The sequence below is a fragment of the Ruditapes philippinarum genome, unplaced genomic scaffold (genome assembly GCF_026571515.1).
Source record: "Ruditapes philippinarum isolate M1 unplaced genomic scaffold, ASM2657151v2 ctg4736_1_1_1_1, whole genome shotgun sequence".
In the NCBI taxonomy this organism is placed as follows: Eukaryota; Metazoa; Mollusca; class Bivalvia; order Venerida; family Veneridae; genus Ruditapes; species Ruditapes philippinarum.
The window spans coordinates 27,811-55,540 of record NW_026865356.1 but is presented as its reverse complement, the minus strand read 5'-3'; the positions used below and the strand labels follow the sequence as shown (position 1 = coordinate 55,540).

At 33.0% G+C, this 27,730-nt stretch overlaps 2 protein-coding genes across 3 annotated transcripts; both read left to right on the top strand.

Annotated features, from left to right (window-relative positions):
- Window positions 1-1,569: 1,569 nt before the first annotated feature.
- On the top strand, window positions 1,570-2,251 carry LOC132728735 (uncharacterized). Its single transcript, XM_060714406.1, has one exon. It carries the CDS (start codon window positions 1,674-1,676, stop codon window positions 2,154-2,156), a length of 483 nt encoding a protein of 160 aa, XP_060570389.1. The 5' UTR covers window positions 1,570-1,673; the 3' UTR covers window positions 2,157-2,251.
- Window positions 2,252-4,671: 2,420 nt separating this feature from the next.
- On the top strand, window positions 4,672-26,158 carry LOC132728733 (serine/threonine-protein phosphatase 2A 55 kDa regulatory subunit B alpha isoform-like). Of its 2 annotated transcripts, none has more exons than XM_060714403.1 (8): window positions 4,672-4,839; window positions 14,184-14,252; window positions 15,863-15,960; window positions 16,497-16,665; window positions 17,296-17,586; window positions 18,014-18,178; window positions 20,522-20,783; window positions 21,363-26,158. In XM_060714403.1, exons 1-8 carry the CDS (start codon window positions 4,689-4,691, stop codon window positions 21,637-21,639), a joined length of 1,482 nt encoding a protein of 493 aa, XP_060570386.1. In that variant the 5' UTR covers window positions 4,672-4,688; the 3' UTR covers window positions 21,640-26,158. The 2 variants fall into 2 exon arrangements, with proteins under 2 accessions (XP_060570386.1, XP_060570387.1); XM_060714404.1 differs by lacking the exon at window positions 4,672-4,839 and adding an exon at window positions 13,910-14,091.
- Window positions 26,159-27,730: the final 1,572 nt, after the last annotated feature.

Sequence of the window (27,730 nt, the reverse complement as noted above, 5' to 3'; positions counted from 1 at the left end):
GAATGCTTACATATCATCATCAGCAGCATCTCCTACTTTTTGATCTTTATCTTTTTCTTCCTTTTAATCATCAAAATCGTCATGCATGATCATCGTTATTATTCTATATATTATCATTACCATCAACAACAATATTTTTATTATTATTTTCAAAATAATCATCATCATCGTTGTCTTCACAGCTATCATTGGTGTTGTCGTCATTATATCATCATCGCCATTATCATCAACATCGTTGTCAACGTCATTACAACCATTATTATAATCATCACTATCATTGTCACGATCATCGTCATCATTCCCATCGTTGACATCATCATGCTTAATCTACATTATCAACATCATCATTATCATCAGTAGCGTTATGAGCATTGTAGTCGTCAGTTTGTTTGTTGTTGTTTTGTTTTTTCAACGAGTTAATTATAGCCACCACGACTGAAGTTGTATATATTTACAAGTCACCAGAAAAATGTCATGATTATCACTTTATTATTCATTTTATGTCTTCGGTTATCTTTGATTTTTCACAAAATGTTTGATACATCAAACAATATTACTAACCAATCATCAATAATGATGTGTTTTCATATTTCATGAGCAATTTAAGCGTTTAGATTTCTTTGAAGACAGCGACAGTTTAGTTTCCCTGTGACGCGACGTCAGATCATGGGGCAAACTGCACTTTTTGCTGTAGTACAATATCTTGAAGTGTTGTTTTTCCAGGAACTTTTTTATAAAATAATAAAAATTATATATCAAAATAAAGGAAAATTTTCACCTGACAAAATTTTTATCATTATGATTCGCCGTTCATTGATGCAGAATTTTGTCATAGCAAAATACAACATCAAACGATACCAAAATCGCATGTAGAGATGTAACGAAAATGTCTGAGTAACAGAAGATTTTACTTACAAATTTGCCAGAAACTGGCGCCAAAACGTTTTAAAATTCATACTGACGTTGACGTATTCATTTACGCAGATGATGTCATTTGAATTAACGTTAACGTTTGAAAAGTGCGGAGAAAAATGAAGATTTCGTGAATGAGAAATTTGTGTAGAGATACAAGAATTGTGTTTAAAGAATGACGGGTAAGAAATTTTAAAAGAATGTTTACCTAATATTTAACTTAATTTTGAGATCATTTTTAGATTTTCAAAAATGCGTTTTCAAATTGTTTCTTTTCCTGTTTTTGTTAGAAAATAATATATATAGTTTGTAAATTATGGGCAAATATTTATGTCTAGCGGAAATGGCCAAAATTGGAAATAATGCGTTTTATCGCGTCATTCACCTTAACATTTATCGAATAAAATAGTTTTAGCAATGAAACATTTTATTTCAAATTTATTCTAAATAATAGCGTTTTTCTGCTGTGTATGCTGACCAAATTTCATTTTGGTATCATTATTTACCTGCTATAAGTGATAATATTTCTAAGTCTAGCGAAAATGTCCCAAACGCTATTTTTGACATAAAGTAACGTCATTGTGCGTTTGGTTTCAAAAATTATTTAAATATCAAATTAAGTTACATTTGTATTCATAAGATATCAAATAACACGTCTATATAAACCCATTCCCGGTATTAGGTCAACCCATCAAGTCATAACACATGCAAACACTAAACACAGCAAATTACAAATCAGATGTCTATCCTGCTACGAGTGTATGAATTGTATCATGGGAAAAATAAGCCGGTGTAAAAACATGCACATTACTGGACAGACTACTTTTCTTCAGCCTGAAGCAGACGGCACTTTAAATGGTAATACGTCGCTTGTAGCTGAAGAACCGTCTACGGTGGAACTTATTCAGGAGGGAATGATCTTTGCTGCACTGTGCGATGACGAAGACTATGATTATTACCTCGTGAGAGCAGATACATCTGCTTTTGTGCTCGGAAAACGTACCACTGATGAATGGGGAACAACATGGCCACAAGGAACGCCTGTAATACGAGGGCATTACTATATAAAGTCTGGAAATAATCCCCTGCTCAATACCTTGCTATGCAAAAACTATGCATTAATTCCAGCAGTTTCAGTTTTGTACATAATTGAAGGGGGGAAGAATAAAAATAAACTAAAATTGAATGAAAATGACCATCTTTCAATTTTGAAAGTTTTGGAGGAACGGGATGCTACAATATAAACAATGTAAATGCATATAAATCCACTCTTAATGTTTTATACGAAGCTAAAATTGTTGTTGTTGTGGCTTGTATTTAATATGATGTTATATAAATACATTTATTATATACTTATAAATGAAATATTGAGAAATATTGATGACAAAAAATGCGTATTTTTATTTTCCGTATTTTCACTGTAAAAATTTATTTTTCACTGCAGTGAAACATATTTTCCGTATTTTCACTGGTGTCTTGCCGGACTACTTTCTTTTAAATTCTGCCAGTACACAAAATTTAAGGGAAAGTCTTTCAAATTATATCGCAAAAAAGAGCAAAATATATATAATAAACAGAAAATTCAAGTTGTTTCTATAAATACATGATTTATTTTCATCTTGTGGCATGAAAATTACCATATTTCACTCGTGGCTACCGCCACTCATGAAATATTTATTTTCATACCACTCAATGAAAATAAATCATGTATTTATAGAAAAAACTTGAATATCCTCTATATACTTAGAGCATAAAGCATAACGTGTTGTTTTGAACAGTGTTTACAATGACGTTTGAAATTAAGGATTTTGACGTTACGCTAATTAGCTACAATATCTGACGTCGCGTCTCTGTTATTGTCACAAATAAAATAATCTGTGCATTTTAGAGTTTTAAAAGATGTGTTTCAAACTTACGATATATCACTCCTTTTGATATTTTTTATTTTACAACCTTAATAAAACCTAGCCTATATTAAAATACATCAGGTATCTTACGGAAGGTCAACATGGTTCTCTACCTAGGTGCGCCTTTCGAATTTAAAAATATTTGCACAAAGGGCCAGCCAGTAAACTTTTGACCTTGGGCAGTGTCGATGTGACTGAAAACCTAACAAAATAATGATAATAATACTAATAAAAAATACATGTTCTTCAATATGAAGTGGTTATTTTGTTTACGTTTATTTTTTATATGAACTCCATCAAAATTAATTAAAACTGGAAACTTTATTCATAATTAATAATTAATATAGATTAAAATGTACTTTTTACTTTCGTTGAAATATTCATTAACCACGTAGAAAAGCAGATTACCGTAAACTCGCGAGGGGTATGACAGAAAATAAAAATAGAATATACAGCATTTCTTACTTTGACAAGTGAGAATTAAAATTGACGACTATTCACAAAAAACAATGTTACTAACCTCGGCGATCCGAAGTTTGACGAAAAGGGACGAGAAGGTGCGATTAGAACAAATATAGCTTTCTTGATCAAAATATTAAAATAAATAAATAAATTAATAGTGTTCCTAGCCAGACCAAAATATGATAGAATTTAACATTGCCAGTGGGATTCGAACCTGTAGAAGACTCTTCATTGTATGTCCTAATTTACTAGTACTAGGTCATGTGGTTTGGTATAGCGGTAAACATCTGAGAAACATATTGTTTATGTATGCATTATCATACATTATCGCAATCTGCTGCGTATTATTATATGACACACATATATTCTTACTGTTAAATGATACATACACATACACACAATAACAATAATAGTAATATTCTACGCTTCTCATAAAAAGCAACATTCAATATGTGCACATGTTCAATTAAACCGAGCGACAATACGTGAACTGTTTACATTTAATTCACGTGACTTTAATTGTCGCTACCCTTTCAAAATTAGCATATCCCATTTATTTCAGGTCAGTACAGTGACCTTTATCTACGTATACAATATGATATGTATACTTACTTACATAAAAGTTTATGTAAGTAAAGAAATACCCCAGTTTGTGATTAAATATTTCGAACCGTTTCTCTCTAAAAGGGGTAGCAACGTTTTAAAGTTCCACCTTGTTTTGTGTTTCAGTTGCCAACTTGCCAGATTGATGACCGAATTTTATAAACTAGTCCGGTTTATTCTAGATTTAAGTTATTTTATGCTTTTCAGTGGATTACTGATTTATCCGTGAAAATTATATTTGATCATTTCACAGTGACGTTAATTGGCATTTCCAGTGTCATCTTTATCAAGATCCCAAGGATCGGACCTGCTATGGTTGTGTTATAAACCCAACATTACAATATTGTATCACTTTTGCCGCTTGTTTTTCATCTTTATAGACACATGTTTTGTTGTTGTTGTGTTTGTTGTTGTTGCTGTTGTTGTTGTTGTTGTTGTTTTAAGGAAGGTTTAAGCGAATAACAAGGGTATATTGCTTATTGTTTTACATAAAAAACTAATCGTGGAAATTATACGTGTCAAAACCTTCAGTTAAAAATGATTTATTATAAGAAAATCCTGGGGGGAAAAGATAAATTTATTGGCAGAAGGTGTTTGTTAAATATCCAGGTAAAGCGAGATAAAACAAACAAAAAACATGTTATATGTGACTGGGTCGCTTTAATTGTACGTGAAGTTGGTGCGTAATTTTTGTAGTGAAGTATAGGTCACAAGTAGTGTTTATATGTTTGATAAAAACACTACCATGTTAAACTGTGTCAATAGTTTGATTATTGTTTATGTTGAAATAGTAATAGGACATTAATGTCTGATTCTTCAGGAATGATATCCCCTACCAAGGAGCATAAGGGGCCGGGCTTCGGCAGTAAACAGCTCCATAAGATACAGAATATGCTACATCACCGCCCACGGGCCGGGTCCCTTGGGAAAAAGGAAAAACTCGAACAAATACAAGGTAGGCTTGTTTCTTTTTTGGAATAGTTTCAGTTTATTTGTTGGTTTTTTTAATAAATAAAAAATGTACGGTATTATAAATTGTTTTGTGATTTAAATGTATGATACTCGACAGAAGAAGTGTAAATAGTGATGCTTGTACCCTTAACCTCCTGAAACTGAAAGTGGCTAGCCTTCCGTGCAGTCTGACCAGGCTCTATAACTGTTGGCAGCCCAATTTTTGTACATGTATTTTGATAAGATCAGTTTAAGTTTGAATGGTTTGTGAAAGATTACGCTGTAACTTAAGAATAATTTCTAAATAAATTCTGAAAGGGTGGAGTATGCAAATAGAAAACATCTTGGGCAGCTCCTACAAAATTTCAACATGTATACAATGTACATGTAGATTTGACCTCAGCTATGTCGGGTGTCTTTAGAACACGTCACGTACATCAATAAAACATGATGTATATAACTGCTTTTGAAGCAGTTATTTCCAGTATCATGGTGTAAAGGATACTAGCAAGTTAATATGTTCATCTTTCCCCACAGTTATAATTATATTGTCCAGCAAGTACAGTTTTTCTTTAGTATACAGGAGAGAATTAGACTGATAGTGTGTTTTATAGCGCTATGTTCTATCATACATGTATATTTGAAACATGAAAAAAAAAATCTTATCAATAACGCAAATGCATTAAAAATCGATTTTCCAATTAATTTATTTATAAAAAAAGGCCATACCTTCTTATTTTTAGTTTTATGAATACAACGGATAGTTGCGTTATCTTATCGTCTGTCCAAGATTGTCAAATTTTATCCCGGTGACAGCTTTCAAGATGGTACTATCTTAAGTTGAGTAAATCATATATATTTAATGTGTGATAAGCCTATATGTCTGATATGATTGCTTAGTTAAGGCCAAAATATAGTTCTGTTTCAAGTGTCCCTACTTACGTATACTAGTACCCCTTTTCACTTGCCAAACCTACACTTTTTATTTGCTGTTTTCGACTTATTTTCTTTACACTATACATGTATTTATGGAAAAAATCCTAACTACATTTTCATTTATTTATTTATTTTTTTTTTTTTTTGGTCCGTGACCAAAAACAACTTTTTAGGGGGCCTTGCTACATGTTGTTTACATCGCCCTGTCAAGCTATCGTGCGAGCTATGTATATATCTGTGATCAAATACTGCGTTTAACTCTGAAGGCAAATAGTGTAGATGACAATAACTGATAAATAATGTTTATTGACATCTTAAAACGTCCATCTTCACCATATTTTCGAGTGTGTTCCTACAACTTTTTCTGACAGTAAACATTAGTCACATTAGGTTTGGCCTTAGTCAACTACGTTTTTATGGTTCCCTTTATATCATCTATATCGATTTTACCTTATATCTATAAATGTACTATTATTGATAGATATAAATCAAACGTTCCTTTTTTTAAAGATCTTTCTTTTGAAGAACAATCATGTATTTTACTTCTTCGATTTTGTGTCAACCGCTTGCATATTTAAAGATTGATCAATAAATAAAAACCTAGTTGAGTTCAAAAATCATGAATAGCTGTCAAATTATTGGCCAGAGGTGAAGGGTATACACAACAAATGCATGCATTCTTAATATACGCGTCCTCGAAAAACTTTTTTTTTACAATAATAGATCTAAAAAAGGTAGAAGATTAATATACTAGTATTTCAACCCAAAACAATTGGGGCAATTTGACCTCACCGAAACCAAAAACACGATAACAATGTACATTTCTATTTTCGTACATAGGACACGCGGCGTTTATGTAGAATTTGTGGCGTTTCTGTAGGACTTGTGGCGTTTCTGTAGGACTCGCGGCGTTTATGTAGAACTTGCGGCGTTTCTATAGGGCTCGCGGCTTTTATGTATAACTCGCAGCGTTAAGGAATGGGTAGGGCTCGCGGCTTTTATGTATAACTCGCAGCGTTAAGGTATGGGTAGGGCTTGCGGCGTTTATGTATAACTCGCAGCGTTAAGGTATGGGTAGGGCTTGCGGCGTTTATGTATAACTCGCAGCGTTAAGGTATGGGTAGGGCTTGCGGCGTTTATGTATAACTCGCAGCGTTAAGGTATGGGTAGGGCTTGCGGCGTTTATGTATAACTCGCAGCGTTAAGGTATGGGTAGGGCTTGCGGCGTTTATGTATAACTCGCAGCGTTAAGGTATGGGTAGGGCTTGCGGCGTTTATGTACAACTCGCAGCGTTAAGGTATGGGTAGGGCTTGCGGCGTTATGTATAACTCGCGGCGTTTCTGTAGGACTCGCGGCGGTTATGTAGAATGTGTGGCGTTTCTGTCGAACTCGCGACTTTTATGTAAAACTTGCGGCATTTAATGTAGAAATCGCTGCGTTTATGTAGGATTCGCGGCGTTTAGGTATCACTCGCAGCGTTTAGGTAGGACTTGCAGCGTTTATGTAGAAATCGCGGCGTTAAGGTAGAACTAACGGTGTTTAGGTAGGACTCGTGACGTTTAGGTTAGATTTGCGAGCTTTAGTTACGGCTGGAGAATGTTCCACCACTTGGATATTAATGGTAGTAAAATAATTATGTACTACCAGTGATTGGAACATCGTGTTGCTTTCGTGAGCCACATAGAATTCTGAACACCATGTCATATCTTTATATGGTTTGTTGCCAATCTCATATGAACTTCTGCAATTATATTAAGCTACATTTTCAGGCAAGTTAAACAAAGTACCTTTGGATATATGATAATACACATGTACTAAGTTGTTGAAAACAAATATATATTTGATACATCTTGCTTATGAACGTATTGATCATCGCGAGTTCAGGACAGTTTCCCCCATTCATTAGAAATGTTTTGTATTGGTTATGCTGTACGCCCGAAACCCAATAATCGTTGATTCGTCCCCTCCCCCGTTTAGGCCTAGTTTTCATATCTTACACCAGTTATAATCAGACATATATGGAATTGATACGCTAAAACTAACACTAGCTTGTGAGGTTTTAGCATTTTCGTCTATATGACTGCTTAAAGGCACATAAAGCCTCAGAAATGATTTTTGTGCCCCCAGGGAGGGCATTTGATTTACCCGTGTCCGTTCATCCATCTGTACATCCGTCCGTCAGTACGTTCTCATTTTGTGTCGCACGTAGCTCAAAAAGTATTTGACCTAGAGTCATGAAACTTTACAAGAATGTTGCTCAGCATGTGTTGTTTTGCACCTGGGTATTTTCGTGTGGATTGATTTAGTATGTGTAGAGTTATTGCCCTTGACTTAGTGAAAATTTGCAATTTTCAACTTGTGTCGCACATAGCTTGAAAAATATTTGACCTAGGGTCATGATACTTTACAGGAATGTTGATCAGCATGTGATGTAAGTACACCTTGGGTTTGGCTTGTGGATTTATTATGTTTTGTCAAAATTATTGCCCTTGACTTGGTAAAAATATGCAATTTTCAACTTCTGTCGCATGTAGCTCAAAAAATATTTGACCTAGGGTCATGAAACTTTAACAGGAATGTTGATCAGCATGTGAAGCTGTGCACCTGGGGTTTCGCTTGTGAATTTATCCAGTATTTCTAGAGTTATTGCCTTCAACTTAGTAAAACCCGTTCCATTATGTTGTGTTATTTGTTCCTTGAGTGCTTGAGTTAGAACAGGAATAATGATCAACATCACAGTGAAGCTATGCACCTGGGGTTTTGCATGACATTGTGGATTATTATTTTTTTAGTTTTGTTAGAGTTATTGTCTTTGACTTAAAATAAATTTGCAATGTTCAACTTGTTCATGCAGTTAAAAAGTATTTGACCAGTAGGCCTGAAAGTTTACAAGATTGTTGGTCAGCATGTATACTTATGTACCTTGTGGTTTGCTTGTGGATTTATTCAGTATTTGTAAAGTTCTTTTCAACTTCTGGCGCATGTAGCCTAAAAAATATTTGAGCTAGGGTCATAAGATTGACAAAACAGTGGAGTGGGGCGTCTGTGTCCTATGGACACATTTCTATTTTTTTTTTTTTTTTTTTTTTTTTATTATTATTCTTAATGAAGGGCAAACAATTGTTTTATTATTTTACAGCATTTTACAGCATTTAGATGCTTCTTGTCTGAAGAAAGTATCTCTTAATGTGAAATTATCTGATATGAAAGTAGCAAAATGTAAATAAATTAGTATTTTGATTTCCATACAATACTTAATCACTATATATTTACTATTTGTCAAAAAGCAACAGAAGCAAAAGATGGTTCAGGTAATTGGCTAATGGGTAACTTTTTGGAATAAAATTAAAAAAAAACTTTTTGAGAAGTAAAAATAAAAACATTTCTGGGGCATAACGGGCCTTTAAATCGTTATACGGAGATGCCTTTCTTGAATGGGACTTTAATAGACTGTCATAAAAAAACTTACCATTATAATTATTAACGCCCATGTTCTCTTATTTACGCTTTTATCTATATGAAATATGCCTGTCACCATTGTAAACATATTTTATCAGTGCTTAAGACGTTAAAAACTAAGTAACGTATACCTAAAACACTTTATTTAAAACATATAAGGCCAAATATATGTGTTCCTAAGATGTCAATTTTTTCTTCCAGGCAAATGATATGTAATTGTTTGTTTCCCTACCTTGATAAGTGCATGTGGTTTTGGTTGGAGATGGTATTATAAAACATAACATGTTTGTAGTATTTCAGAGCAAAACATAACACAAAATGAATCGTATTTTTAATGTGAGAAATAATTTTAAGAAATGATGCATGTGACCGTACTTTGTTTTAGAAAAATGTTGTTGTTTTTTTGTACAATAAAATTATGCCTTACAAAACAAATCGATATAGAAGTAAATAATACCCTTGTTATTATGATATTTTGCGAAACTTGACTACTAAGTTTTTGTGCATGCTAATCACCTTTGTAGAATAGAATAAAATAGAATAAATTTTATTCCAATTATGGGCCTTTACAGGCATATAATCACATAATAAAGATGTACAAGATGTACAGAACTAAAACATAACATTACTAAAGCTTTATTATGATTAGCAAACACAATTAACAAAAGACTTTGTAACAATAAGAAACTAAGACAAATTAAATGACAAAAGTGAATAAAAAAGAAGAAAAAGTATATACTTTGTATGACTGTACAAATTGAAATTATGAGAAATTACATATACATCTATACATCAAAGTTATGATTTTGTTTAAAAAGAAAAGACACCAGAAATTAAATGATTCATTCACTTATGCTGCACATAATTTTAAAAACTGAATAATGAAATCTGAAAAAAAGTTTGTTTAGGATTCGAACTCGCAACTTCGTGATTGCTATGCTGTCATATTTCACTAGGCCATCGGATTAAAGTATCAAGAACTTTGCTTTCATTAAAAATCAATTAGTAAAACTTGATAAATTACGGAAACTAACGAAAAGGTTTCCGAAAATTAATCAGTTTCAGGTCAATATTGCCAAACAATACGATAAAATGATTATACGAGTGTAAAATTAATGTATATGTAAGGGACATTTAATGTATAGTATGGTCATAAAGGATAGATTATAAATTTGTAAGACAATGAGCAAAGGTTAGTAATATATATTAAATGCTTAAATATAATCATTGTTTCATACATGTACACGAGACTTATTATAGTCCATACGCTAGCCTCATTAGGGGGAGCATCAGATAAGTAACCCATGGGCCGCTGGGTCGATCCTCGGGCGTGGCAATATTTCACCAGGACAGTGGATATCTGGACATAATGGTCATTTGTCTCTCGCCGCTGATAGTAGAAGTCGGTGACCAGGGGAGAAATTTGTAATAACTGCATGGTTAGTTACCCAGGTAAACCGTTTAGGTTGATCGACCACCTAGATATGACCAAAGCATAGTATGTAAATCGACGTCTCATGAGTCTTCTCATGAACATACACAACAAACCGAGACTTTATTTTTTCCCTTAAATTTGATTGCTGTTTTACAAATTGCTTGTTACTTGCAATTGGATGGATGTTTGCTTTTTATACCCCCGAAACGAAGTTTTTTTGGGTTTTTTTTTTTTTTTGGAGGAGGGGGGGATCGATATAGGAGTCACCCGGTGGACGGTCGTTCGGTTGGTCGGTCGGTCCAGCGGTCCGTTGCATTTTCCTTGTCCGGAGCATAACTTGAAGACTAATGGTTGGAATTCAATATAACTTCATACAATGGTCAAGCACATTGAGAGGAAGTGCAGTGCACAAGAACCATAACTCCATCTTGACTAATTACAGAGTTATTGCCCTTTGTTACTTTTCCTTGTCTGGAGCATAACTTGAAAACTACTGGTTGGAATTCAAAACAACTTCATACAATTGTCAAGCACAATAAGGGGAAGTGCATTGCACAAGAACAATACTCTATCTAAAGTAATTACAGAGTTATTGCCCTTTGTTACTTTTCCATTGCTTTCTTTTGTCTGGACCATAACTTGAAGACTAATGGTTGGAATTCAATATAACTTCATACAATGGTCAAGCACATTGAGAGGAAGTGCAGTACACAAGAACCATAACTCCATCTTGACTAATTACAGAGTTACTGCCCTTTGATACTTTTCCTTGTCCGGAGCATAACTTGAAAACTACTGGTTGGAATTCAAAACAACTTCATACAATGGTCAAGCATAATAAGAGGAAGTGCAGTGCACAAGAACCATAACTCCATCTTGACTAATTAAAGAGTTATTGCCCTTTGTTACTTTTCCATTGCTTTTTTTGTCCGGAGCATAACTTTAAGACAAATTAATGGTTGGAATTCAATATAATTTCATACAATGGTCAAGCACATTGAGAGGAAGTGCAGTGCACAAGAACCATAACTCCATCTTGACTAATTACAGAGTTATTGCCCTTTGTTACTTTTCCTTGTCCGGACCATTTCTTGAAAACTACTGGTTGGAATATACAGTTGTGAGGAAGTGCAGTGCACAAGAACCATAACTCCATTTTGACAAATTAAAGAGTTATTGCCCTTTGATACTTTTCCTTGTATGGAGCATAACTTAAAACGTACTGGTTGGAATTCAAAACAACTTCATACAATGATCAAGCACAATAAGAGGAAGTGCAGTGCACAAGAACAATAACTCTGTCCAGAGTAATTATAGAGTCATTGCCCTTTGCTATTTTTCCATTGCTTTTTTCTTGTCCAGAGCATAACTTGAAAACTTCTAGTTGGAATTCAATACTTTTCATACAATGGTCAAGTATATTGAGAGGAAGTGCAATGTACAGAAATCATAGCTCTTTCTTGACTCATTTAAAAAAAATTGTCCTTTGTTACTTTTTATTGTCCAGTGCATAACTTGAAAATTAATGGTTGGAATTCAATGAAAATTTATACAATGGTCAAGGGCAGTGAGATGAAGTGCAGTGCACAAGAACCATAACTATATTTGGACTAATTACAGTTATTGTCTTTTGTTACTTTTTTGTCCTGTGCATAACTTGAAAACTTGTAGTTGGAATTCAATACAACTTCATACAATGGTCAAGTGCAATGAGAGGAAGTGCAGTGTACAATAACCATAATTTCATCTTCAGTATTTATAGAGTTATTGCCCTTTGTTCTTTTTCCTTGTCTTTCTGGACTTATTGCAGAGTAATTCAATAACACTTCATCAATTGCCAACCACACTGAAAGGAAATGCAACATACAAGAACCACAACTATCTTTAATTGCCCACAACCATAACTCTATATTTCAATTCTTGTACAAGGTAATTTGTTACTAGTAACATCCTCATTTCCGAAACAGTCTTGTGGGGGTATTAATCACATTTAGTGATAGTTCTAGTTAATCTTGATGGATCTCTGCGGCACTAACACACTATAATAATAGGCCTGAAATGAAACAAGTTGCCTTCGTGTCCGCTTCCTGAAACCTATCAGTACTTGAGTCGTGACGATCGCCGGGTTGGGCGGCAGACTCCAGAACCTCGGCTCCCGCCGCACCCCCCCCCCTCCCCCATCCCATCTCTTTCTATTATTGGATTGTGGAGAGGGGCTGATCATCAAGGAATCAAGGAATTATTGGACTAGAAGTTAACTAAAATTGTATAATTATAAAACTTGTGCACACTTTGTCGTGGACGAGGATCGTTGCATTATCATTTTCTAAATTTTAAGAAAAGCGCCCCTAATAATTGAAGTTTCACAAACCTACAGTTTGTAGCATAACAAAATAAGTCCTGTCATTTCAGGTGTACGAAAAAATTGAATTCCTTTCAACGGGGATATTTTCTAAGCAAGCTATAAGAACATTGTAAAGTTTTGTCAAACGAAATATGTTTTTAAGGTAGACAAATGTTAATGTGCACACAATTATCATATTACTATGTATACATGTACTGTATAATTTATTCTATTTTTTTATCGAATTATCATACATGTTGTCCTTTCTGGTGACCTCTTTTGGCCTTTTTATTGAAAGAGCACCATTCTTATGTTTATAGGCCTAATTTAAGTCTTGCTGCAGCTTCGATGTCTGGCATATGATATAAAAACACATTGTGGCAAAATATATATGATATAGGGCCTATCATGAAAACTGTTTAGATTAAAATTCTAATTCTGCCTAAAATCTAAAATTAAAAGACTGTCCCACTCTTTTTATAAACTAAGCGTTATAGGTAAATTCTAATGGATTTTACAGAAATTTTGTTGCGATCTCTGCGTTTTAGTATTGTTTATGCGAACTTAATTATTAAATAAAAAGGAATTTTAATATGGCAAAATGAAAACTTATTTTGATATTCATCTGTTCACACACTTTGTTGGGCATGATGTCACTTGAATATTTGTTTTTGTATTATTCATGTAACCTTACATGTTACGTATATATTATAGAATAGTTGCAATAAAATATTATAAAAAACTGAACTAAAACTAAAACAATAAAACAATAAATGCTGCTGCCTATCTGGCTACGTCCCTGAATCTCTTAGTTTACCAATAAACTAAAGGCGATCCGAATATAAGCTGGTGTCCACCTTTCATTTTGACTCTCTTTTTCAAAGCGGGAACCAATTTTGTTACGTCATAGCAAAATTCTCATAGCCTCAGTGCGCCATTTTGAATCTTAGTTTCAGAAATTAGGTTAGAAAATCCGCCTTCATCGCGGACCAGGAAGATGTAAATATCAGAGATAACAATAATTCCTTTGATACAGCTTATTATTTAGTCACACGAAAGACTTTGGCTTCCGGAATGGCTGGTAAGATCTAATATTTTATTCTTTAAAATGTATCTTATCATATTTTTATTTTATGTCAAAAAATTGTTAATCTTTTGCTTGATTATTTGTAGGCAATGGTGGAGAGATTCAGTGGTGCTTCTCACAGGTTAAGGGAACGATAGAAGAGGATATAACCGAGGGTATTCTATAATTATTTTTCTTGTGACTAATTCGTACATTTTTCCGCTGAAAATTTTAATTTCTAGCCGCTTTGCGGAAGCGGGTGCAAAGTCTTGTAATTTACAAAATATTTTTTTATTCTTAAAAGCAATGCCAAATTATTTTGATTGGCAGAGATTCATGGTGTTTATTATATATACAGATGTTGTTTAATTGCTGTCCCATCTTGATAAAAAATGCACAGGTCTGTCTTATTTGCAGCTCCGACCCTGCAACCCCTTGGGGAATGAATGGTAAAGGGTCAACTCGGCCCTATAGGCTATACCAACTCGGCACAGGTCAACTGGGCCCTTTAGTTAAACCTGTTAGGATATTGATTGTTAAGATTGAAGGAGTAAATTAATATAAAAGTATTCAGAAGTACGATCACTAACAAATTTTATAGAAATTGATAAAGTTGGCAGTGTACTGTACATGTATCGTGGACTAACCAGTTCTCAAACTTATACGATATGTATTGTTTGAAATAACGTTTGAGATATCAATACCATATATTTGTGAAATATTGATTCATGAATGAAGTTTTTAGATTGAATTTTCATGACAATAAATATAATTGTATTGAACTATATTTTTAACAAAAAAAACCATGTGAAGTAGGAAAAACTATTAGACATGCATATAAATTGTAAATTCTTCCTTTCTACAAATTCACATACAAATTGGTACTTTCATCTATAAAACTTTTCAATATCCTTGAGCCTGTTACTATGAAAATGTTAAACAATGAAAGTTATGATGAAAACATATAATAAGCATTACCAGTAATATATAATTATGGGCCGAGTTGACCCGTGCCGAATTAGAATAGGGCATAGTATGTTTTAGGGCAGAGCTGACCCTGATTCCTTGGGAATAGTGGGAAATATGACTTTGTGAAGCTCTGCAATCTTTACATTATTTTGGGATAGATAAGAAATCCAGTTAGCGTGATTGGTAAATTGCGGGAATAACCAAGTTCTTTGTTCAAAATTATTCAAAGGCAATCTCCTGGATTAGAGTTGTGACCTCTAAATGTATATTTTAAATTTTCAGAAGTAAAACTTGTATATTATATACTAAATTATAAGTTTAGACCCAGGGTCTGTTCCAGGATATAGCCATGTATGGCAATTTAAATAAACGCAGTTGTTAAACTTTGATCTGTCAATCTTAAGATAGTTAAATTATGGATGTTCAAAAAGATTTGCTAGAAACTGAAAGGTTGATTTTGATTTGTGCATTATCAAATACACCTCTCTGTTTATCGTCACAGAGCTTTATTTAAATAATATCTGTAATAAAAGTCTATGGTATCATATATTATTTTGTGCATCATGCAATTATTGGGCATGATACTAGACCTGATAATTGCCTTCTTGATAATACAGTAAATTGAATGATGCAATTTTAAGGTATACATTTTTCTGTCGTCTTAATTAGTCTTATTACAACTGTTGCTAAGCTGTTTAAACAGTACTGTTGTTTCAGAGACTTTGAGCCTAATGTTTCTTATTTTGACATATTTGAAAACAGGAATTGTGTATGAATATAAATTTTTAGATTTAATTTTAGTTGGTTGGTCTTTCAGCTGATATTATTTCCTGTGTCGAGTTCAACAGTAATGGACAGTTGTTAGCCACAGGTGATAAAGGAGGACGTGTTGTGATATTCCAGCGCGATGGCAAGGTAAAAATCTTGAAAATCAAGGAAAAAGTTACATTAATTACATTTGCATGTTGCCTATTTTTTATGAAAAAAATGCATGTCTAGTTTGTACTTAAGTTTTAGAAAATTTATGACTGTTTTTCAGACTTGTTAAGCAATGTGTATTTCAAGAAAAAATGTTTTAATAGAAAACTAGTTACATACACTTTATAGGAATTACATTTTCTCTGACCAGTGTAACTTGCCTCACTACATCTTTTATTTTACAATGAATTCTTTAGTTAATGTTCAAAGTTTGCAAGTTGTCTTGCAAAAAAATTAATGCATTCTACCCGGGGTGACTCCATCCTGTTTCACTATTAACTTGAACTTAAGTTATTTTCCCCTACTTGGCTTCAAGTTTGCAGTAGGATTTTCTATACTGTTTTTTTTATGATTTAATTTGTAAAAAAAAAAGAAGCAAATCTGTTTTAAATACAAGATAAAGTGGTGTGAAGTACTGGTAACAATGATGTGTTGCATAAAATTTATAAAATATGCGGGTGTGTTTATTTCAGGGTAATCCACAGTTTACCGGAGCCCGTGGGGAATACAATGTATACAGCACATTCCAGAGTCATGAACCCGAGTTTGATTATCTGAAGAGTTTAGAGATTGAAGAAAAAATTAACAAGATTAGATGGTTAAAAAGAAGTAACCCTGCCAACTTCCTATTATCTACTAATGGTTAGTTTAATGATTTTCTTTAGCCACATGCTGCTTTTGATTAATTTTGCTGCTTTGATATAATAGATTTGAGAACAGAATGAAGAAGAAAAGGGTATTGTTGATTGAGTATGCATTATTTTGATTTGTTTTATAACTTATTAAGAAGTTGTTGTTTTATAACTTAAGAAGTTGTTGATTACAGTATCGTTTTAAGTCTACATCTAGAAGATGTATAGATAGAGATCCATTCAGTTAATAATGGCTTATTTGTTACTGAAGAAAAGCTTTCATTGTATTGCTTAGTTATGATTTTGGAAACACTTAAAATAAATGGTATTCCCTGTTTAGGAAAAAAAATAAAAATACAGTTCACCATAGTAATAATATGATGCTTTATAAATTATTTTCAGACCTATTTTTGGAGTAATTTTCAGTGAATATTCTCGAAGATTTAGTTTATTGGTCACATAGCATTAATTAAAGATAGTTGTGTGTCAAGTTAGGTTCTATAGTCATAGTATACTTCGTATACATTGTAAATTAAAGCAACTTGTCATAACATTTGTTGTATATTTGATGCTATTATGACCTAAGTCCTTTAAAATTTTAAGATGACTAACTTGCACTGTCATACTATCTCCATTCCAGACAAAACAGTCAAGTTGTGGAAAGTTACAGAAAGAGATAAAAGAGCTGAAGGGTACAACTTGAAGGATGATGCTGGTCTCCTGCGCGATCCAACATCTATTACATCATTACGGGTACCAAGCTTCAAACCGATGGAGCTACTGGTGGAGGCAAGTCCGCGGCGTATTTTTGCCAATGCTCATACATACCACATCAACTCTATCTCTGTGAACAGTGACCAGGAAACCTACCTGTCTGCTGATGACCTTCGCATCAATCTATGGCATTTAGAAGTTACAAATCAGAGTTTTAGTATCCTTAAACTATTCAGTTTGCTGTACACTCTTCATGCCAATCTTGCAAGCTTTATGTTGTATCACTGTTGAACCTTGCATTGAAATGTTTGACAACATTTTCTGCAAATCTTTTAATAACTTTTAATACTTTTGGCAAATGTTATGTTGAGGTGACTGACTGATTGTTCATTTCAATATGACTAACAGTTACCGATTAACATTACATAAAAATAAGTGGTTTTCGGGAATGCCAAGTTTTGTGAAACATTTTTCATCAATTTTGTTCAGTTTTTACAAAGTCTGCTGACGTGTATTTGCATTAATTACTATTTATTTAGAATTTTTATGTGCCAGTGTGATATAAAACAGATTCTGACTCATTATGCAGTTTTCAGGGCCCAGAAAATAATAAGTTTGCTATATATTCCTTAACTGTATAACAGATATAGTAGATATAAAACCAGCCAATATGGAGGAACTGACGGAAGTCATAACAGCCGCAGAATTCCATCCCACAGAGTGTAACCTGTTTGTATATAGTAGCAGTAAAGGCACTATACGACTCTGTGATATGAGGGAGCAAGCTTTATGTGACAAACATGCCAAATGTAAGAATATAATATTTTGAATTTAGGGAAAAGTCTGGCCTGTACTTAAAATAATCAGTTTGATATAAAAGAATGTGATATTGAATTTTTTCCCTGTTGCTAAATTAATCCAGTAAGGGTTATTTCAGTATATTTGCATACATTTGAGGTCATTACATAGTAGGCAAGCTTGAATCAATCTGTACAAATCAATGATTACTGACAATTTAATAACAATATGTAAAATTGCTTGCATGATCTGCTTTTCACATCTGTGGCAGAGGCTTGAAGATGACCCTGTTAAGACATTTGTGTACATTGACATATATCTAGTCCATGTGCAATGATACATGCAGGAATAGTAAAGTGTAGGTCTCGTGCAAGATGGACAGTGTTTGTCATTTTGCCCCGTTAACTGCTGACAAATTATTAAAGTTCTATGGATTATGAAATATATTTTGATTATTACCCTGTTAAGACATTTGTGTACATTGACGTATATCTAGTCCATGTGCAATGATACATGCAGGAATAGTAAAGTGTAGGTCTCGTGCAAGATGGACAGTGGTTGTCATTTTGCCCCGTTAACTGCAAACAGAATGTCATTCAAGTTATTGTTGCTTACCTCACTTACACCTTATTGACAATTGTTCATAAATAAGGTGTGTTGATATCGATTGATTTTTGTAATTTGGTTGGAAGTTGCATCCAAGATTTATTTATAGAGATGCTTAGAATGTAGTTACCTCACACTGGCAGGTCATAAATCTTTTGGTGGAAATTTTATAATCAGATGGGTTGAAGGTCTTTGATGTTAAAATATATCATTTTTTTACTTCATTGTCAGGATATGTTTCGGCTGAAAGCAGTATCAAGGAAGCATCCATCAATGTTACCGATATTCTTGTTAACTGAGCTGTATAAATTGATTTACATTTTGATGCTGTGCTTTAGCTTAATTGATTGATAATGCAATTGATCTGTAGCGGAGGAAGCCTTGTTAGAGAATTTCTTTGATATTTACTTGTATTACACTGTTTATTGTTTATAGGGAAAGATATCAGTATCTTACTGTGACCTTTGTGTACATTGAATGATGTATGTATAATTACTTTGTAGTGATGCCAGCAGGAATATTTTTATGCTAGTTTATTTGTACCTTCTATTTAACTTTAATTCAGAAGAAATTGCTTCTGAATATGAATTAAATTAATAGCGTTTTAAACATGATAATCTGCACCAGTTTTGTTTTCGATTAAAGCATTTATTGAGTAAAGTTTCCAAGAAGATTTGTCTATTCAATATTATGAAATTTTAAACAAACTTCATTTATTTTCTTCTTAACATTGTGTGTTATTTCAGTATGTGTTATTTAAATTACTGGTCTTTCAGTCCGGTATGTTGTTTTTGAATAAATGTTCAACCTGTTAAGACATTTGTGTACATTGACATGATAAAGTCAGTGTGCAATGATACATGCAGGCATAGTAAAGTGTAGGTCTCGTGCAAGATGGACAGTGTTTGTCATTTTGCCCCGTTAACTGCAAACAATACTTTTCATGAAAAAAAAACAGATGCAGATCTATGTTTCATGTTTGAGAAATAAATGGTCTCCGACCCTCGTGTTTATTTTTGTCATTAAACATTGGTGATGAATAACCTACCTGTAAGGACATTTGTGTACATTGACATACATCAAGTCCATGTGCAATGATATATACAGGAAAAGTAACGAGTAGGTCTCGTGCAAGATGGACAGTATTTGTCATTTTGCCCCGTTAACTGCTGACAAATTATTAAGAGTACTAAGGATTATGAAATATATTTCCATTATCACCCTGTTAAGACATTTGTGTACATTGACATATATCTAGTCCATGTGCAATGATACATGCAGGAATAGTAAAGTGTAGGTCTCGTGCAAGATGGACAGTGTTTGTCATTTTGCCCCGTTAACTGCTGACAAATTATTAGAGTTCTATGGATTATGAAATATATTTTAATTATTACCCTGTTAAGACATTTGTGTACATTGACGTATATCTAGTTTATGTGCAATGATACATACAGGAAAAGTAAAGTGTAGGTCTCGTGCAAGATGGACAGTGTTTGTTATTTTGCCCCGTTAACTACAAACAGAATTATCAATAGCTTGATGAAAGTGCAATGCATGTATGTAGATGTACAGAATCACCCCAATGATGTCAAAAATTTATTCAATATTATTTTGATGGCAAGAAAATGGTTTTCATGATAAGTAAAAAAGCTACTTTTATTGCATAAAATGGAGAAATGCACATAAAGGAGTTGCAAATTCAGCTTAGACAAATAATTGTGTATAAAAGGAGTATTTGTTTATTTCAGTGTTTGAAGAGCCCGAGGACCCAACTAATAGAAGTTTTTTCTCAGAGATTATATCCAGTATATCAGATGTAAAATTTAGTCATAATGGTCGTTATATGGTGACACGGGATTATCTGTCTGTGAAGGTCTGGGACCTGCAGATGGATTCTAAACCTATAGAAACATTTCAAGTACACGAATATCTACGTAGTAAACTGTGTTCATTGTACGAGAATGACTGTATATTTGACAAGTTTGAATGTGCTTGGAGTGGAAATGATAGGTAAGAAATTTAAAAGTGATAAATTGGGAAGAAAGGAGTAAAGTGTTGAGAGGTTGCCAGTCAGAAATAACTTGCTCCTCACCAATGTAAATTCATACCCTCTATCCAGTTAGGATACTAGAGGTCATTGGCTCTACTCATTCAATTGCCCAAATGATGCACAGGGAGACACTAAAGCCAAAAGGTCTTCTCTCTTAAGTTAGAATTCAAATATTGGCGATGGAACGTTTAAATGTTGGTGTGATTTGAAACCCAAATATATATAGAAATATTGTTTCTAAAAGTCCTGTGTTTAGTTTTCTCAAAGGTTACACAATATGAGGACAAAAAGACCTAAGATAAGAAGGCTATAAAAAAATATATGATTTGTTTTAACAAAGACAATAATATTGTATTAAAGCTGGAAAGTCCTGTCTTATCAACTGAATTTTTGCAAAACAAATTTGAATTAATTGTAATTACAACAGGAGTTAGTAGGATTTTATAATAAGAAAGTCGTTCTGAAGCAGGGAGACTATGCAATTTGATCCGATTTCATATACAAGTTACCTGCATTTCCATTGTATTTATTTATTTCAGACATATTATGACTGGATCGTACAACAATTTCTTTCGCATGTTTGACCGCGACTCTAAACGCGATGTGACATTGGAAGCGAGTCGTGAAAATGTGAAACCAAAAACAGTCTTAAAACCACGTAAAGTGTGTAGTGGAGGGAAACGAAAGAAGGAAGAGATTAGCGTAGATTGCCTGGACTTTAATAGGAAAATTCTCCACTCGGCTTGGCATCCTCAAGAGAATATCCTGGCCGTAGCAGCAACAAATAACTTGTATCTATTCAGCTCTAAAGAATAGGTTAATTTGTTACTTTTGTTAAATTCCTAGGATATTTCAATTGTACCAACATACCAGAAGATTATCTATCATCGGAAGTGAAAAACCTGGTGTGTTGTATGTGTAAATAGAACCGTGTTAAAAGTAGGAGGTAAACAAATGGACATGTGTTCAAGACTTCAGGTGATCTTTGAATTAATGGATAACTTAAGGGCACAGATGGCTGAAATTCTAGATATCTTGTTATGACATGCTCTTGCTAAAACAACCAATATGTCATACCAATAATTTCTTTATTGATAAAGAATTATGGGTACAAGGAATTAATAACATTACTATAAGGAAATTCATAGGCTGAAGGTTTATCTGAGGAAGAGGTGTTAAACTTTAAAGGTGTAACCATGTACACTGTTGATGAAAAAAGAGGGTTATAAAGTGAAGAAAGAGTTAAGAACAAACCATATCATACGCTGATATTCCAGTTGAATGTGTATTGTTGTTCCGTATTTAAACCATTGCACACTTGAGTGCATATTTGTTGGTAGAATTACACAAATGTTGTTGGTCATGGTGAACGCATATTAGGTGGGGTGGGAGAGAAAAATTACAGCAAATGTTGGTAGTATTTTTCTGTTTCATATATTCTGAGTAGTAGATTTTTGATGGCTTATTTGTGATATGTTTGAATACTAAGATCAGGTTTTTGTACAGCAATATGCTTCTTAAATTTGAATGAAATATCATAAATGTAGTAAATGAAAAAGTAAGAAAAGGGTTAGTATTTGCTACGGATAACAATTAGTATATTCGTGTTCTAGTTTAAGCAAGTTGTTGCGAAAATCAGTTGTAAGAAAAAACATCTACATGAAAAGTAGCAAATCCAATCCTCGAGAAAGAATCTTTTGGCCAAAGTGTGTTGATTATACTTTAAAACAATATCTTTGTTAACTTAAAATATTAAGATGCGATAATATTTATATACATGTATGTGATTTAAATGTAAAAATCAAAATATGTGGAGTGAAGACCTGTTGGGCATTTGAAAATGTACTGTAAGACTTGATATTTAAAACTAGTCCCTTTTTAGCTCGACTATTCGATAAGAATAAGTAGAGCTATTGCAGTCACCCGAGCGTCGGCGTCGGCGTAACCACTTATGTTAAAGTTTTTGTAATAGTTCAAATATTTTCAAAGTCCATTGACATATGGCTTTCAAACTTTGCACACTTGTTCACCATCATGACCCCAACCTGTAGACAGGAGGAGGTAACTCTATCAAGCATTTTGACAGAATTATGCCCCTTTTTCGACTTAGAATTTACGTTAAAGTTTTTGTAATAGTTCAAATATTTTCAAAGTCCATAGACATATGGCTTTGAAACTTTGCACACTTGTTCAACATCATGACCCCAACCTGTAGACAGCAGGAGGTAACTCTATTAAGCATTTTGACAGAATTATGCCCCTTTTTCGACTTAGAATTTACGTTAAAGTTTTTGTAATAGTTCAAATATTTTCAAAGTCCATTGACATATGGCTTTGAAACTTTGCACACTTGTTCAACATCATGACCCCAACCTGTAAACAGGAGGAGGTAACTCTATCAAGCATTTTGACAGAATTATGCCCCTTTTTCGACTTAGAATTTACGTTAAAGTTTTTGTAATAGTTCAAATATTTTCAAAGTCCATTGACATATGGCTTTCAAACTTTGCACACTTGTTCACCATCATGACCCCAACCTGTAGACAGGAGGAGGTAACTCTATCAAGCATTTTGACAGAATTATGCCCCTTTTTCGACTTAGAATTTACGTTAAAGTTTTTGTAATAGTTCAAATATTTTCAAAGTCCATTGACATATGGCTTTCAAACTTTGCACACTTGTTCACCATCATGACCCCAACCTGTAGACAGGAGGAGGTAACTCTATCAAGCATTTTGACAGAATTATGCCCCTTTTTCGACTTAGAATTTACGTTAAAGTTTTGTAATAGTTCAAATATTTTCAAAGTCCATAGACATATGGCTTTGAAACTTTGCACACTTGTTCAACATCATGACCCCAACCTGTAGACAGCAGGAGGTAACTCTATTAAGCATTTTGACAGAATTATGCCCCTTTTTCGACTTAGAATTTACGTTAAAGTTTTTGTAATAGTTCAAATATTTTCAAAGTCCATTGACATATGGCTTTGAAACTTTGCACACTTGTTCAACATCATGACCCCAACCTGTAAACAGGAGGAGGTAACTCTATCAAGCATTTTGACAGAATTATGCCCCTTTTTCGACTTAGAATTTACGTTAAAGTTTTTGTAATAGTTCAAATATTTTCAAAGTCCATTGACATATGGCTTTGAAACTTTGCACACTTGTTCACCATCATGACCCCAACCTGTAAACAGGAGGAGGTAACTGTATCAGGCATTTTTTTTACTATCAAGCACTAAGAATAGTCGAGCATGCTGTCCTACCGACAGCTCTTGTTGTTTATGATACACCGGAAAACTCAAAATAACTTAACATTTTGCCATTGTTGTTTTCATAATAGTAAATCTTCTGAAATGTACAGTTAATTCAACTTAACTTGACAGTGACAAAATGAGCCTAGTGTCACATTAATAGAGTTTCAGTCATATTTTAATTGAAATAATATACAGTGAAGACACCGAGTCTCTGACTTGAAGAAAAACTTTGTCTTCATCCAACTTCAAAATAATATAGGATCATGAGAACTGATATGCAGATTTTCACTTCATAAAGTTTTACGTAGATAAATTCCAAGATGGTCTTCAGTGCTAAATATATAAAGCAAAGTGCTAGATCTAATGTTTAGATACTCTTCTTGTTGATAAGTAATTATTATTTGTTAAAGTTTCAATGTACAGACCTGTAAGCAACAGCATTGAAACAGATCAAATCTTGCATTAGGTTCTGAGCGGAATAGGTTTTTACTACCCCGTATCATTGTTGCCATTTGATTTTTACGTTAGATTTATTAGTTTCCATCACTTAGATTAGATCATTTTAAACAGCATATATTCAGCTAAAAAATGCCAATTTTTTTTTTTGATTTACCTATTGAATGTTCTTTGTATGCAATTTTGGTGCAAAATACAATTAAAATGAGTATTTGTCTAGATATATTGTACTATCAGTTGTTACTTTCATCATTCCAGCAGTATTTTCATTGTTTCCCATATTAATTTGTTTTTGAGATATTATTCCTGTAATAGCCACAGAAACCATAATCTGTAAGTAGATATAATTTTTCACAACTTTGAATGTATAATAGAATTGCCTTCAGGAACATCTTAAAGTTTTAGGAATAGAAAAATAACAAGGAAAATGAAGTTTCTGACATATTTGAGTAGAGTAAATGTTCTTTAGATTCATAAAAGCCCCATAGGATGAATTTGCGGCTTACTGGTTTTGATTTGTATATTTGTCACAAAAATTTCACTGACTATATCATCAAAGTCCTCCCACATACTGCCCCCAAACTTCACAGGTGCTTGCACCTTCACGAGTTCTTCTAACTGCCATATCCACTTAGAGGTCACCAGGGTATTAGGTAATAGGGGAGCTTGGTGTCCATTGAAAGAAGCGCTTGTTTGGACTGCAAGTTTGATATATCAAGACCTGGGGCTATCACAAACTATACATTTCATAAAATTCTACCTAGTGTAAAAGGTTGGTTTCCTATGTTGTCATCATACCTGTATGGGAATACAAGAGATTTTAGAACCCCCCCCATACACCTTAAATTTGCTTCATTCATATATATTTAGATCATGTATGTATCTTTTCCAAGAGTGCAATAGAAAGTTGATTATCTAAGTCTTGTATCAAGTATTTTAGTTTGAAACCTAACAAGCTGGGGTCTAATCCAGGATAAAGCCAAATAGAGTTTATAGAGGACGGGTTATATACATGTTATATATTCAAAACTGATACAAAAATATTTTTTGTTGAAATGGTTAAAATAATATTAAATGAAAAAAAGGCACATGCAAAAATTATGATTGATTTTTATTTTGCAGTTGTCATGATTTCTTTAAAACAAATTTCATACAACATTAACATCTAGAAATAGTCGAGAATTGGAAGTATTTTATAAAATAATATGCTAAAAAGTTACTTAGTCCCTTCATTATTATATTTTGTTTATTTTTCTGTTTATCACAATGCCTGAAAATATGCTTGTTTATTTATTGTTTTAAATATCTACCATTAAAACCATAATATGTCATGGAAAATAAGTAAAAGTGTCTGACTTTGTTTGTTTTTTTTGGGGGGGGGTTGCAAAGTATACACCTTGTGCAAGTGAATATTTAAAATTATCTTGACAGAAATCTTGTGTCTCAAGATGTAGGCTAGCTTTTTGTAATTATTGTTATTATTAGACAATGTAGATTGGTATGTTACAGTGATTTTCCTACTTATATAACAGACTCCGAAAAAAGGCCTCTTCCCAATTGAAATTTTCTTTAAAATCATGGAGTTTTCCCAAAAATCTGAACTTAAACCAGCTTTTTTACTTCCCAAATCAGCAATTTTTTCGATAATTTTTCCCAAAATCAAGAGGCTAAGGCCTCTTCCTAATTGAGAAAAATCACTATTACATAACAATTAATTTCATAAATTAGCTATTATAAAAATGTTCTTACCATAAAAAGTTGAGATTTGGATGTAGATGTACATGTAAGGTATTTTTCACAAAGGGAATAGAGATCAAAAAAATAAAACATGATTGAAAGGGAAAAAAATTAGTTCTTTTAAGTACATGGGTATTAAAAAAAAATTTTGGACACAAGTTTATTTTTTACATGTATCGTAGAGAATTGTCTGCACTAGTGCCAATTTAAGGACCAGTGCCATTAATAACATGAGTTGATTTTCTTGATGTTTTTTCTTGGTCCATTACATGCCAGGTCTAATACTGGAACCAAAGTTACTTTTCTTAAAGCAAGGTTGTGAAAGACAAACCAGTCAGTCATGTCCCAATTCAATACCTTGGTGCAAAAAAAAACAACAACAAAACTTTGAGACTTCAGAATTTTTTTTATAAATCAAAACTGAAGATACGCAGGTTTTGTGTCATTATTGATAATAGAAGCCAGAAATGGTGAATTTTGAAAAGTGCTAGTGCTTTTGTGCAATAAGTAATATTTTGCTGTATATGATATGTTACAACAAATTCAAAGTATATTTCAGTATTTTTGTAGTGCAAAATACTTAATAAAATGTACTAATTTTGTGAGTACGGAAATATCTTGCCGCTAGAAAAAAAATATCAAGTATTCTTACATGATGATAATGCTCTATTTTGATTAAAAGTGCTCATTTTGGAATGATGTGCTCAAATTTAATGTATTAGAAATATAATGTACAGTAGATGAAAAAGTTGTCTTCTTATTAGAAGGTGATAAACGTAACAACATTGATAATTATGATGATGACAATGTTGATAATGATAGTGTTTGAAGCCAACTTTGGGAAAGGGGGTCAGTTGTTAAAAATTCAATATGATGATACATTAGTCTAAACTATAGGTAATCTATTGGTTTCATATTTTGCCTTGTGAGTCCACCATTGATATCACTAAAGTTCTGGCTAGATTGACGGATCTTGTACAGCCTTTTTCGACTTTGTATTCCGGCAGTTGATTAATTTACTACTCTGGTCAAACAGTGAAATTGTCTAGTACCACCAACAAGTTTATTGTTAAGTTTAATTATGAACAACCATTCATTTAGTGCTATTTGTATGTGAGGTTTTGACTCTATGAAGTGAATGTTATAATTGTTTGTGTTAAAAGTGGTACAAAATGTGTATATGAATATGAAATACTAGGTATTTATTGATGTATAATTTCATGCCATTAACTTTTGTTACCAGTAACAATACTGTTACATTAATACATTTATATATTATGTAAATAAAATTGCCATGTTATTGTTGTCCTGTTTGTACAACAATGTCAAATGAAAAAAAAAAATAAAGCAATATAATAAGTTTGTTTTAGTGATCTTTTATTTCATTGTATATATCTGAGAAAATTTTGTAATGGTTTTGGCCTGCTTTGAATCTTAAGAGTTTTAAGGGAC

Bases quoted from the DNA above. Each gene is read 5' to 3' on its own strand.
- LOC132728733 (XM_060714403.1), top strand. From the start codon at position 4,689: ATGTCTGATTCTTCAGGAATGATATCCCCTACCAAGGAGCATAAGGGG. The intron at 4,840-14,183 runs GTAGGCTTGTTT...GATTATTTGTAG, and splicing joins AAAACTCGAACAAATACAAG to GCAATGGTGGAGAGATTCAG. The intron at 16,666-17,295 runs GTTAGTTTAATG...TCTCCATTCCAG, and splicing joins CTTCCTATTATCTACTAATG to ACAAAACAGTCAAGTTGTGG.
- LOC132728735 (XM_060714406.1), top strand. From the start codon at position 1,674: ATGAATTGTATCATGGGAAAAATAAGCCGGTGTAAAAACATGCACATT.